Source organism: Sceloporus occidentalis, unplaced genomic scaffold (assembly GCF_023333645.1).
Source record: "Sceloporus occidentalis isolate IW3139 unplaced genomic scaffold, rSceOcc1.0.p SCAF_223, whole genome shotgun sequence".
Taxonomy (NCBI): Eukaryota; Metazoa; Chordata; class Lepidosauria; order Squamata; family Phrynosomatidae; genus Sceloporus; species Sceloporus occidentalis.
In genome coordinates, this window is record NW_028317203.1 from 42,883 (window position 1) to 55,894 (window position 13,012).

Here is a 13,012-nt window from a genome sequence, read left to right on the forward strand (position 1 = left end):
AGTCTCTAATACATTTTCAGTCATTGAGTTTTAGTCATAGAAAAATTCACCATCAACTTTTATTGGTGCAGAGGAGGCAAAAAAACCACAAAAAAATAATGACACATTTACTGGGTATTGATTTTTGAAGAGAGAACCCAATTAATTCTATGCACTGTGAACTTTGATAACTAAAACTAATGGTGATATTACATACAATTCCTGAAGCCATCATGACCGGCATGACCAGAGTGCTACTTCAAACACCTTTCTCCCCTCGCTCACTGTTTGCTTCTTGACCGCACAAAAAGTGAATGCTTTGATTTGTATGACGGATATGCCAATTATTAAACAAGTCCTATTGTTTACCATGCTTGGCATCATAGCACCTTAACCGTTCTAATAATTCTGCTGGTTTCCCAAGGTCCTTTCCACTATATAGGATAGAGAAGACTACATGTGGTATAACCTGTATATATAAAAGGTTCAATGAAAAGTAGATTACAATTAACATGGAACATATATATATTTTGAACATAAAGAAAGTGCTGTTTTATAGTCGTATGTCTGGTAGATTTTTGATGACCTGTACAATGTGAGACTAGTTAACATAGTGTGTAGTTATCTGCAGGAGAGTTGAACATACCAACTAACTAATACTTTTAAAGGACCAGTCCCAGTTAGTTATCCTGAAAGAATTGCCAAACCGTCCCTGCATAGTGCATAACTAAATTGACAAGTCGACTTTAAAGACATTTCCTATGTATAATGCATTTCCAGCGCATAAATATACAGTACATGTATGTAATATACTCGGATACCGAAGTCATAGAGCTGAAACATTGAACTCTTATGCAAGCCCATGAGTTAGTGAATACACCAATAAATTTATTAATGACTTGATTTCCGTTCACAGACTCCAAATTTACCAGATGGATTCGTTGATTATTAACTGCTTTGAATCTAAAACAACAAACAATGTATTTTCTCAGTCTAGAGGGCATAAAAAAGGTTAATTATGGTCACACGTTTTAACATTCTCCTAATTATACCCCAATTTACCTGAAAATTGCATGTATAAAAGAGAAAATGAAAGGAAATGCTAAAGAAGTTAAAACAACCAAATTGGTACCATTACGGGTTGGAGACTACTGTATAAATAACAACCAAATTGCATTGCCTGGTGAGATATTTTTAAGCTCACACATGATTATATTAAAAGAGCTCCAATTTGATATAACTGCAAAAATAATACCCACCAGAATATACTTCCGAGGTCCCGAAAGCTTCGTAGACATGTTGGTCTGACAAAAACCTTGGCTAAAGACTTTGTCTTCTGTTGGATCAATTGGGCCATATCCATTTCTTTTGGATTTAGGGTAACATATGTTCCAGTCAGCCTTTACTTTATATATTAACCCTCATGTTTAGTGAAGATATGGTAATATAAAATCTGCACATAGAGTAAGCCATTTGATGACACATTCACTGATCACTACGTTTAGCTAAAGAAACTGGTCCGGCATGCAAGCAATGTGTATTATGTGGTTTCAAGGTTCCCTGGAAGCTAGAATGTTCCCTAACTTGTCACAAGCCAATACCTCATGGATTACAATCCCAGGATCTGAGTTGATGGTAGGGTTAGTCTTAGTGTCCCTCAGAACTTGTCCATTAAGACAAATTGACCCTGCATATAGATTAGAGAATATCCCAACAACATACATGGATGTAACATGGAAATATGATCTTGGAGGGGGATCTTTCTGTTGCGCCGTCCCCCCAAGACTGGGATGGGGTTTTCTTTGCCACTCATCGGGGCTCCATCTCCAGCAGTTCATACAAGCTTTTAACGAGGTGGTACAGGACACCCGTGGACCTTCACAGGTTCTTCTCCGCAGTCTCTGATGTTTGTTGGAGATGTGGATCCGACAGGGGGATGCTGTACCACATATGGTGGCTGTGTCCAGCGGTTCAACCCTTCTGGCAGGTGGTTTTAGGGGTAGTGGAGCGTGTGGGTGGCATGGATCTATTGGCCAAGCCAGAAGCAGCCCTGTTACACCTTACCTCTCTCTCGCCGCAGGCTTATAAACGCACACTCACCGTACATCTCCTCAATGCGGCCAAGGCCGTGATACCCATATTTTGGCGTACCTCCACCCCTCCATCGATCGCTTTGTGGCTCCAGAGGGTGCAGTTTCTCGAACACATGGAGGACTTGGTGTGGTCATCCAGGGGTAAGGGTTACCAGCATGCCAGGCGTTGGTTTTGGTGGCAAGAATTTGTTGCCTCCGTGGATTTTATGGCCATTCTGGGTCAGTACCTTCCAGCTACTCCTCCCCACAGTTCTCCTCCCTAGTGACTGTTCCATTACATTCCCCTGTTGACAGGTAGGGATGGTTGACATTTTGGGGTCCCGGGTTTACTTTCTGGTTTATTTATTTCTCCACTGAATATTTTCTCTCGGTCATCATATGTCCTAGGTAACGGCAGGTCACTTCCACATTGTTTCTGCCATCCCTATGTGATATTGATTTGACGCCTCATCGCTTTGGGCGCATATACTTACCCGGAGCAACTGGTTGCGGAGCTGTTTGGTTTTGTTTGATATTGTTTTCTTTGTGTTTTTTTTTCCTTGGCTCCATTTATTCGATGTACCCAACTCTTATTGCCACCTTTACATATGCCATGTCTTACGCACCTCTCTACCTCTGGTTGCTGAGCTGGAAATGCCGGGTGGCACCCCTGCTTTTCTTTATTCAGAAACGGAGAATTCATGTCACGGTCTCGAACGTATCATGTACACCACTTCGATGTTTTTACTGTGAACCTTTGTACCATTGCTTGATGTGTTACTTATTGTCATTTATTTCATATGCCTGTGTATCGTACATGTTCTCTGTATTTTACACTGTTCAATAAACGGAGAATGATAAAAAAGAAATATGATCTTGGGCAACACTTGAACAAAATGTGGCCAACTGTGCACTTTTTTAGTCAACCACTTGTTGTCAAGTCCCAAAGCTAAATTTTATCCACTTCTACAAACCAAGCTCTATCCACCATCTTTGTTAAAACGGCACTGTCCTCTAAACCTAAAAGTCTTTACAAAAAGACCAACTTGTCAATAATTGTGACACTGTACATGTGTTTGTACATGATGTTTGATTAGAACACCAAATCCCTTATTTCAGAATTGCTGTTAATCTTATACAAAGTAACTTCCATGTGGCAAATGGGGGACCTGCTGCAAGTTCTTCAGGTTGAGGGACATGTGTAAACTCCTGACGGCCATGCCCCTTGTGACGGTTCCAGGTGTAGATATGGCATCAGCAGAGGGCAGGACCTCTGACCCTTTTCCAGACACCAAGAACCCTAGTTGCAACCTTGCTAAGATCTATCTCTTTTCACCAATTCCTAGAATATATAAAAGTGTAACGTGTTACCCGTAGTGTCTGTAAGCCACGTGGCCTTAACTTGTAGTCATTTGTGGACCCGAAATCTCACAAAATAAAGTACCCCTCCATAATGGGGGCTGTCACCAGCAAAAAACATCGGAATCTGGTTTCATTTCCCCTTTGATCCCCAATGTTGTGGCATCAGAAGAGACACTGGTACAGTTCCAAAAATATATACACAAAAATGATGTGTTATGCGAAAGCTGAGGGACAGATTGTTAAAACTGGTAGTGTCCACTTCGAGCCATGTTTTTCTATGATATCATACATTTGAACAACGAAAGGTCCCCACGCTTGTGAACTCGAGGTTACAGAACTGTTTCTGCTTCCCTCTCCTGGCTGTCCAGGTGTGGAATTCTCTAGATCCACAGTGCAACGTATGTTGAGTAATCCCAACCTATCCACCCTCGCACCTCCAGAGCCCGCCTCGCCCTTGGACTTTGTACTTAATCGATAAGAAGCGCCCGGGGAATTAGACAGACCTAGAAAATGATTAACCCTCCTTGTGTTTACTGCCAAAAAGGGGTGTGCATGGGAACACAAAACAAGCACTGTGCTTTCTCCTGCAATTCTGAGACAGACGTCATGATAAAAAAAGGATTATGGGTATCCATGGTGTCATTTCTTGCAGGTTTCTTCCTGTCCAGAGATCGTTAACGGCTCCACCTGCTGTCAGGGACCAGAACACCTTTAATTAGGCACGGCAATACCATTTAATAAGTAACCTGCGGCTGACACCTTCACAATCATCAATGATACCTTAATCGATTCCTTTTTTTACTCTACTGAGATATGTAACCTTCTTTCGCACTCCCTATAAACCATCAGCAAAACTGTAAGCTCCCAAGAACAGAGCCCTCTTCCCCTTGTGTATCCTTGTGTCTTATGTGTATTCATTATATTGTTAATTTTTATAAAATGTCCATTTAAATAGTAAGCTTTTATTCTCCCTATTGTAATAGTTGGTGCTCCTTAAGCACAATGTAGTCGTAATAATAATAAATATGATAATAATTATGTAACAGCATTTTAGAATTTTTGACTTGTTATAAACATCGATATATTATATATATACCGGTATATATTTTTTCTAACATATTAATTAAACCAGAGGCTTCACTAAACCAGTTCAATGGATATACAGTATAGCTATCAATGTATATTATATGGCCTATCCCTCACTTTGGGCACTGTATGGTGTGTCAATAATTGCTAATGGAAGAGCTTTGAAATTATGATAAACCACTTGTTTTCTGTTTTGATTCTTTAAAAGAAATGTGTTCATGCCACAGACCTCTAACAACGTACCCATGTTCAATCCATCTGAAAATGGTAGTATTGCAAATAACACACCTACAAATGTATTTGTCCAGATAAAAGTTACAACATGATAGGAATGAACAGGAATTAACTTGCATTTTTACCAACTTTATTGAATAACTTGACATGAAAAAGTTTAATCTGAGGACTATTTGTGGGCCAGCTCAACCCTTAGCAAATACATTCTTGTTTAGATATTATTTAGCGGCACTTAGTGCACTCAAGTTGCAGTTGATCTGCTCTTGAATACCCCATGTTTGAACTGTCTATGTACCTAAAAGGTGAACTAAACAAAGCCCCAGATGAGCAAAATACTATACCTCCCAAAACTTAAGGTCACCAAATTGGGACACCTCGTTTGGATGGTGTGGCTGGAGGTGAGAATGGGGTGAGACCGCTCACCTACCTTACCTACCCTAAGAGACACCTTGCGGCATATACCATCAGAGCATAGTGAGGTAGTCACGTTGGAGTGGCAATGGAGGTATGTGCTGCAAAAGCACAGCAATTCATTTTACAGCTTCCGGGGTCAGTCAGAGGAGATTAGAGGATGCCCCAACCGGCCAGTGATCCCTACTGCCCTAAAAAGAATGACAGCGGGGCAGCTCAGCATGACAGCGGGGCAGCTCAGCAGGACAGAACACAAAAGTCTGTTTTTAATTGCCGGATAGACTACTATTATGTTAGCGAACTTATTTCTATCGATGATGGTAGCATGGATTTCCATGGTAAAGAAATTGGTGAGTGACTGTTACTTTTGTAACTTAGTAAGAGTTTGGCGTTACGTACCATTAGTTCCATATAGAAAAAAAACAGCAATAATAAAAGTGCTACCTACACACGAGAGTTCAGGACTTAATCTTTCTGTTGATGTTAGACCTGTGGCTACTGTATGTGTTGATTGGCTGTTACATTTTCGGCCTCAAGCAGGGGTATCCCTCTGACTTCAAGATCTTGATCCAATACCAGACATGTTTAATCTCGGAGAGCTTTTACGCTTTTGCACACAGACCCACATATAGCTGCTGAATTGTCTACTTGGTCCTTTAGGAAGTATTTAAGCCAAGATGGTACCCTTCTTGTGCTGCTTTTATGGGATTTCTACACAGTGAATGTATATCATATATTCACCTTCGTACCTAGGTAAGATTGTGCATGAAAAGATAGGTATGTCCTTAAACTAACTTTTACAAACCATTCCCTACAGAAAACCAGGGTCGTCTATCTCCACTTAAAGTCACCCTGTCTGCTGTATCCCCAAACCTAGGATCTGGCTCCGATCCAGTGATCAGTAAGACAGTAGCGCGGTCTATCACAACGAGATAAGGGCACAGGCAAGCTTATTATCTTGGCGTAAAACAGATTAAGACAGACTAGAATGATGCTTTGCTATAGCATAAGACTACACAGCCGGACGTGGCATCTTCTCAGATCTGGAGTTGCCACATAACCGCTAATCAAACATAATAGACTTATTTGCATTTGTGTATGTGTGTAAAGGCACATAAACCCTATACAGAGGGAATCATTCTGACATGGAGCTGTTATGTCCCAATATTATTGTATAGTAATGGGGTATAGGAGTGAGTTGGCTATTTAAAAAAAAATATTACATAAATTATCAAACTGTTAATATGTTTTGTTATACATTTCAACACAATTGTCTTCAAATATTACGTCAACGGTATTTGTTTCAATTACTTATCCTCTCCATCTCAGGTCCAAGCAGAAGAAACTTTCTATAGTGATAGTATGTCTTGTGTTCTCTACCTGAAACTGTGGCTTCCTCCAAACAAACAAAAAATATTTAAAAAACCTGTCAACTTGCTAACGTGACCGGGGGAAACAATGTAACATGGAGTTATATATATCTTCTTCAATCCTGGTGTATGTCCAAGCTGAGCACACTTGTTTCTTGTGTCAGTGATGTAGAAATCTAGCTGATAAACCAAGAACATCAAAAGATGGCAAGGGCTGGCTCGATTTTGATATAGAACAAGTCCACATTCCTTTACATTATGACTTTTAGTGATGTGGTGTTTGTAGAATGTGATCTGCCTTCCATATCATATCTCGTGGTGTGTTGAAACCGACATGTCTAAGTGAGTCAGTGCATTCGGAAAATCTGAGAAGTTTGGACCATAGATGCCTGCTTTCATCAAACACATTGGTCTCGTCTAGCACCGGCTATGTAACAATAACATTGTACGCAAGTTTACGTGAAACACTGCATTCCAGGAAACCCTTGCAAAATTATCTGTGGGGATTAAAGCAATTTCCCAAAAGTCACCTGGTACAATGAAATGTATAGGTTGGGTCCATTTCTTGCCTCTTTTAGCTTTTTTCAGGTTTATTTATAAATCTTTGGTGACTACATGTTTGTAACGATTACGATACTGTGAAAGGTCAAGGGACTCCAGGATATTGACGACTCTGTCCTCTTCTTGAACCAGGGCTCCGGGATATTGACAATTCTCTACTCCTTTTGAACCGTGACTCAGAGGTATTACGACCTATAAAAGTTTTTTCTTTATATCTAGAGGTGTACAAGCCAGCGACGTGAAGGCTTTGGGGTTTATTCACTAGTGAGTGGCTTTTAGGTGAGTTGTGCAGATATGTCACATTTGACCTCCGAGAATGTACTATGTATTACGAAGCCCCATGAAGTTTAATTTGCACTAAGCTGGTACAGCATAATGTGTAGTGTAGTGTTGAAGATTTAATTATACATTATGCAGGGCTATTGTTGCTGGCCTTAAATAATTTATATTTAATATGAAGAGATAAAATATTTAATTGCATAGCAGCTCACCAGTAACCCACTATGAGTGGCATAATCAAAATTATCAAGTTAACATTTATATTTTCTACATCATGTTATTGAATAACAACGCCATTCTGCCTTGCCCGTGACCTCTACCTTTGCCTTACTCTTGCTTCTACCTCTAAATATTCATTAAAGGACATTAATGGGGCTGCACCCTTTACATAGAAATCAATACCTTACTGAGTCAGACTCTCCCCTTCGCTACTGATCCTTCTCTATCGATTTGTGTGCTCAAAAACCCAATGAGCTCTATTTTCACCTGGATATGCTGTGTAATATTCTACCTGTTCTTTTTCTATTATTTTTTTTCCCAATTCATTGGCTAATTTAGCGCTTTTGTAATCTTAATCGCTCTCTAGAAAGAGAAATAAAACGAATGCGCTGAATACAATTTTTTGGAAATCCACGTATTCTGGCAAAAAATACCATAAAGCTTATGAAGCAAGAAGCCTTCGAATTACCGAACCAAAGATACCTACCAAAAGGGTTTTTGAGGATATGACCAACCCAGACATTGCACTTGAACCTAGCTCGAGTGCCCTCACAGTCTCACTCGACTACACCCTCGTTATATGACGATTCTCTCTTTCACCCTTTAGTTCCATCATAATTTAGCTCATGACAAGGAAATCAATGCAGATTTTACTCACACGGTCTCAGGTTAACCTTCTCACTTTACTCCTTTGGCTTTACTGATAAGGATGTTATTTTGACGTTCTATATTCTTTGTTCTATGAGTAATGTCAGATTTTTCTAGAATATTTAGTCGTTACTTTTTCGTGAGTTTGTATATTTTTTCGTTTATTGTAATAATTATAATCAAAGCCAGCACCATTTTTTCACTTGGATGTTTTGGTGTAACCACACTTTCATTCTCTCCAGTGGTATTTTAAATTATCCCATTGTGTCCATTGCACGGAGCAATATATGGTGTCAAGCGCAATGGAGGGCAGCCGCTGTACTGTGTTGAACCTGGGCTCTGGACCTGGCAAATGGGAAGTTGTGCTCTAGAGGTCTATCAGTTATGGTGTCCCCTACAATATTAAGCATTAGACTCAAAATCTGAAGACATGTGCATGGTCATCATGAATACAACACGTATTCTAGCAATTTACTTAGTGTGCTGGGTTTCTCATCAGGTATACCATAGGCATGTGCTTAGGGGACACTATATGGTTTAATGGCAGTCCCAACAACACCCACCTATGTTAAGTGGTGTATTTTGCTGCCTTATGACTAATCTCCGATCTGGTGTTATTTGCTGTTATTTGTTTCTTTGTTTTCAAAAGTTTTAGGTCCTCTCCAAAATGTTTATCTTGATGGGGCTTCACTCTGTCAATGTTTTGCCCCCGTGTGATTGAAGGTATGTTTTGGCAGCTTTAGAGAGCAATTACAGGACAGGTAAGCATTTATGTAGCATTTCTAGCAGAAGTCACACAAATGAAAATAGTCTTGAAAGGACACAGACACGAACATCTCAAATGGGACATATCACTGTTAATCATTTTGGTTCCTCTAATGTTTTGAGTGTTTGATTTTCCTTCAATGCTGGAATGTAGTTATAAACCAGAATATAATAACCCCGCAGAACCGAAGTGACCTCGCTATAGATAAAGACACACTTATGACCGATGGTTCTAATGTTTGTTACCAGGGTCCCCAATGTGACCCTTGTCACAAAACCCTTCTTTCAAACCCTCCTGAAAGAGATGCTGTGTTATTTTATTAAATTCAAACAAGAGAGTGTCATAGTATGGCCGTGAACTGAGAGGCAACTCAGTGGTTCGGGACAGTTCCATAAATAAAGCTTCTGTGTCTTCGTCTTCCAACAAACACGCTGCCTACTGAGCAAGTAATATAATGCCACGGGGCCGTGCCAATCCAGCCCAGCTGTAGTACGCGTGTAGGGACAAGAGGTGGGGCCGGCCGGGGCCCCCCTCCGTTTTATGTTAACTGGTTTCAAAGACAATAAGGCACATGTATATATAATGTAGAGGAGGGCTCTCTCCGATCGGTTTGTCTTACTCTGTCAATTATAGTCTTGTCATACCCCTTGAATATATATATGTATTGTAAGAAGCGCTACATAAATTGTTGGCACTATATAAAGAAAAGATAATACTAATAATAATAATAGAAGTGGGATGGACAAACATTTAGGATTTGAATTTCAGACTCATCTAAAGATCTCTTTATTAAATTCTTGACCCTTGCAAGAATTTTTATGGACTTGCCTTCTGTTGCACACTTGGCTGGTGAGGCTTGATGAACCTGAGCTTGCGGTCTAGCTGTCTGGGAATTATTAGTGCCTTGGAAAATACAGTAGGATAATTTTGACAATACTAAAAGAAAGAAAGTCTTAAAATACAGAAACTCATTTATCTTCTTTCTGATTAACATAATTCCTTCAATTCGTGTAATTCCAGTGAAAGCCAGTTCTGTTCCTATGCCTTTGCTCTCATATCTCTGCCCAGAGACTGCTTCGTGAATCTACCATGCCATTTTGAAAATACATTCTGTAAGGAGGTCTTTATCCCCTATCTCCAAAGTTTGACCTCCTTATCTAGCACTTCTCTTTTTCTCTTTTTCCCTTAGTACCAAAGTGATGATGGCACTAAAACTGTTGCACACACGTCTTTTTCCCCCCATGCTCCATTCCAATCTGTGAATCGCTCATAGACAATGCTTTTCAGCGCTTTTTTCTGTGGTCAGTTCACTTCATATATAATTTTGTTAAATCTGGATTTATAACATTTGTGTATTGTGTCCACAAACCCTGTACTGTTGAATCTAGTTAAACCAAATCCAGGTCCTCATAATGTGTAGTGAGATGGGCTATTCTAACTTAAATAATGCATATTATGAGGTTCCACTATAATTACTAATGTTTTTTTGTAACTGATGTTATCATTCTATATTATTATTATCATTATGTATTTTATATAGAGAATGTTGTTACGGATTCAGGCAATGACCTTATATTCCAACAAGTCAGTTTTTTTCTAGAGGCTGCTTCTGCGTTGGAAATTGCAGGTGTTAACATGATGTCTTTCCAGGCTAACTGCATTACATTAGAGTACAGGGTGCAAAACGTATTGATTCATATAGCGCCATCATATGACTCAGTGATGTGTTAATTACCAGGCCTTTGGTTCGGTGTTTACATCTCCTGGCCCTAGAGTTGTTTAATCTTGTCCACTGTCTGTCCACGCTCTGCCTACTCCCCCATCTCTTTATTGAGGCTATCCACATCCTTATCATTGGCTAGCCCTGCCCTTTACTGAGTCCTTGCTAGATAATCGGGAGGTTCCCAGATATGGCTATCATCAGGATGGCCGGGCAGCCTAATATTCAATAAAAAAAAACACCTATTGGAATACTTTTTCTCCATGCCCATGTTTATAATTACAGGGGAACGGGAGCCTTACCAGAGTTGCCAACTGTCCTGTTTTTCCCAGGAAAATCCAAGGACTTGGGAGCTTATCCCGATACATGTCCTGAAGTTTTCTCTCTTTTTTGGCCTCTCTTTACAAAGCCTGGTTGATTCTAGCAAGGAAAATCAGCAACTTAATAACTGGAGAGGAATAACATAATGGGGAGGAATAATCATGTGGGTCCAGTAAAATGACAATTAGGACACTTTCTCCCATTTAAAAAAACATAAGGTGAGTTTTCGATCTGTTGCTTGTTTACATCTGTAAGCTCAATCACATGGGGTTATTTAGTGAATAGGACTGTAAGGCTTTTGGGGAAATGACTGGTCCACTTCAATTTATAAACACCTTTTCTGCTGTTTCTATGCACATCATTGCAATTTTTAGCATACCTCCCGAGTCTCCCTGTTTAGGAGGGACAGTCCTTCTTTGACACCCATATCCCTCTATAGCTCATACCTCCCATGCAAGAAGCTCTGAATGTTTATTGGGGTAATAGAGCCCTAGAAGTTGCAAAAATGTGTATATAAACAGGAGAGCGGGTGTTTGTAAATATCTTTAAACATAAATAATACATTTTTTCTTCAATATGCCCAAACCTTGGAACTTGAGCCTGAGATGCTTGAAATATTAACCCTTTAATAGCCCATCCTGAAGATTCTATTTAGTGACTCGCTAAATGCGTTAACCAAATGGCTCTAATAACATGGGAACTTTTACTTGTCATTATTAAAAGATACACTTAATTGAGTCACCTGCACTCAAGCAGGGATTTCAGCCATAACATACTGGTAGCAAAAGCACTATATATATATATATATATATATATAATCACAGCATTTTAAAATAGGAAGGAGTCAGTTGTAGACTGTGTGACCCTGAGAATCTGTCCCTTCACTCTGAGACTCAGGCTTTTTGAAACTTTGGGACGTATGTTTCCGAGCTGTAGAACTCTGATGCCCTCATATGCAACAAACGCTTTTAGCTCCTAGAAAGAGGAACATCAGGGGAGGAAAAAGGGACAAATGGACTTTCACTCTTAAAGTGGGACACATGGAATAAATAATGACACATTATTGAGACAGAAATCACTTTCAATAATGACTTTTTCTGCAACTTGAGTTTCAGGATTTTTGCCCCAATCTCAGGGTAAAGGGGCCGATTCTTAGGGTCACACAAGTCCGACTCCTTCCTATCCTATACTGCTATAGATAATAAGTTTGGCGAGTCACTACATAGAATGGGCTATTCAAGGGTTAATATTTCAACAGTCTCGGGGTCAGCTAATTTAGAAAGTTCCCAGGTATGGTTTGAGAATCGGATTCTAATCCATTAAATTGATAGTGACTTTATAGCCCGTGTCGGTGGAATGAAGTCCGGTCGGAGCCATGTGCGGTCGGGGATCTTCTGTATCCAGAGGTATGTGTTTGGATTTGACATTAAAGCCTAATTGTGTCTCATGGGGTAGTTTGTAGAGATCCCTCCGCAGTGACTTCAGAAAAGGCATTCCCAATGGTAACCTTAATGACTTGTTGATGAGAATAAAACTTGGAGTGTTTATAAGGTGGAAAGGCATTTAGTGTCTGTTTATACAAAGGGCCCATTCCAGCTGGAGGTTCACATTCCACAGTATCGCACTCCAGATGTGTTCTGTTCTAGAAAGCTTACACCTTGCGTCTTTCCCATAAGCCCGGACATCCCCTTGTATCGGGGCGTACGCGCCGTCACATGCACAGGCTGCCATGTCTAATGTTTGGTCCTCAACCCCAACTGCACCCAACTGCATGCCGTGTCTGCACCAATACAGAGCTAGACCAGGGCAGCCCACAGGTATCGTTTCCAGGTGATGCCAGACTACAACTCCCATAATCCTGTTCTGTCCTTTTCAAGACGGCAGATAGGAACCATTCGGCCCCGTTTAGTCAGCCCATTTTTTCCCTGATATAGAGACTCAGACCTTAATCTGTCCTCGGTCTTGTCCTAGATTCAGGATAGAA

At 40.1% G+C, this 13,012-nt stretch overlaps 1 protein-coding gene across 1 annotated transcript in view; it reads left to right on the top strand.

Annotated features, from left to right (window-relative positions):
• The first annotated feature begins 5,304 nt into the window (after positions 1 to 5,304).
• Positions 5,305 to 13,012, top strand: part of LOC149276937 (myelin regulatory factor-like) — a 33,926-nt gene continuing 26,218 nt past the window's right edge. The window contains exons 1-2 of the mRNA XM_089503223.1: positions 5,305 to 5,494; positions 5,962 to 6,045. Coding sequence (XP_089359349.1) covers positions 5,305 to 5,494; positions 5,962 to 6,045 — 274 coding nt within the window. The remainder of the gene's footprint in view (positions 5,495 to 5,961; positions 6,046 to 13,012) is intronic.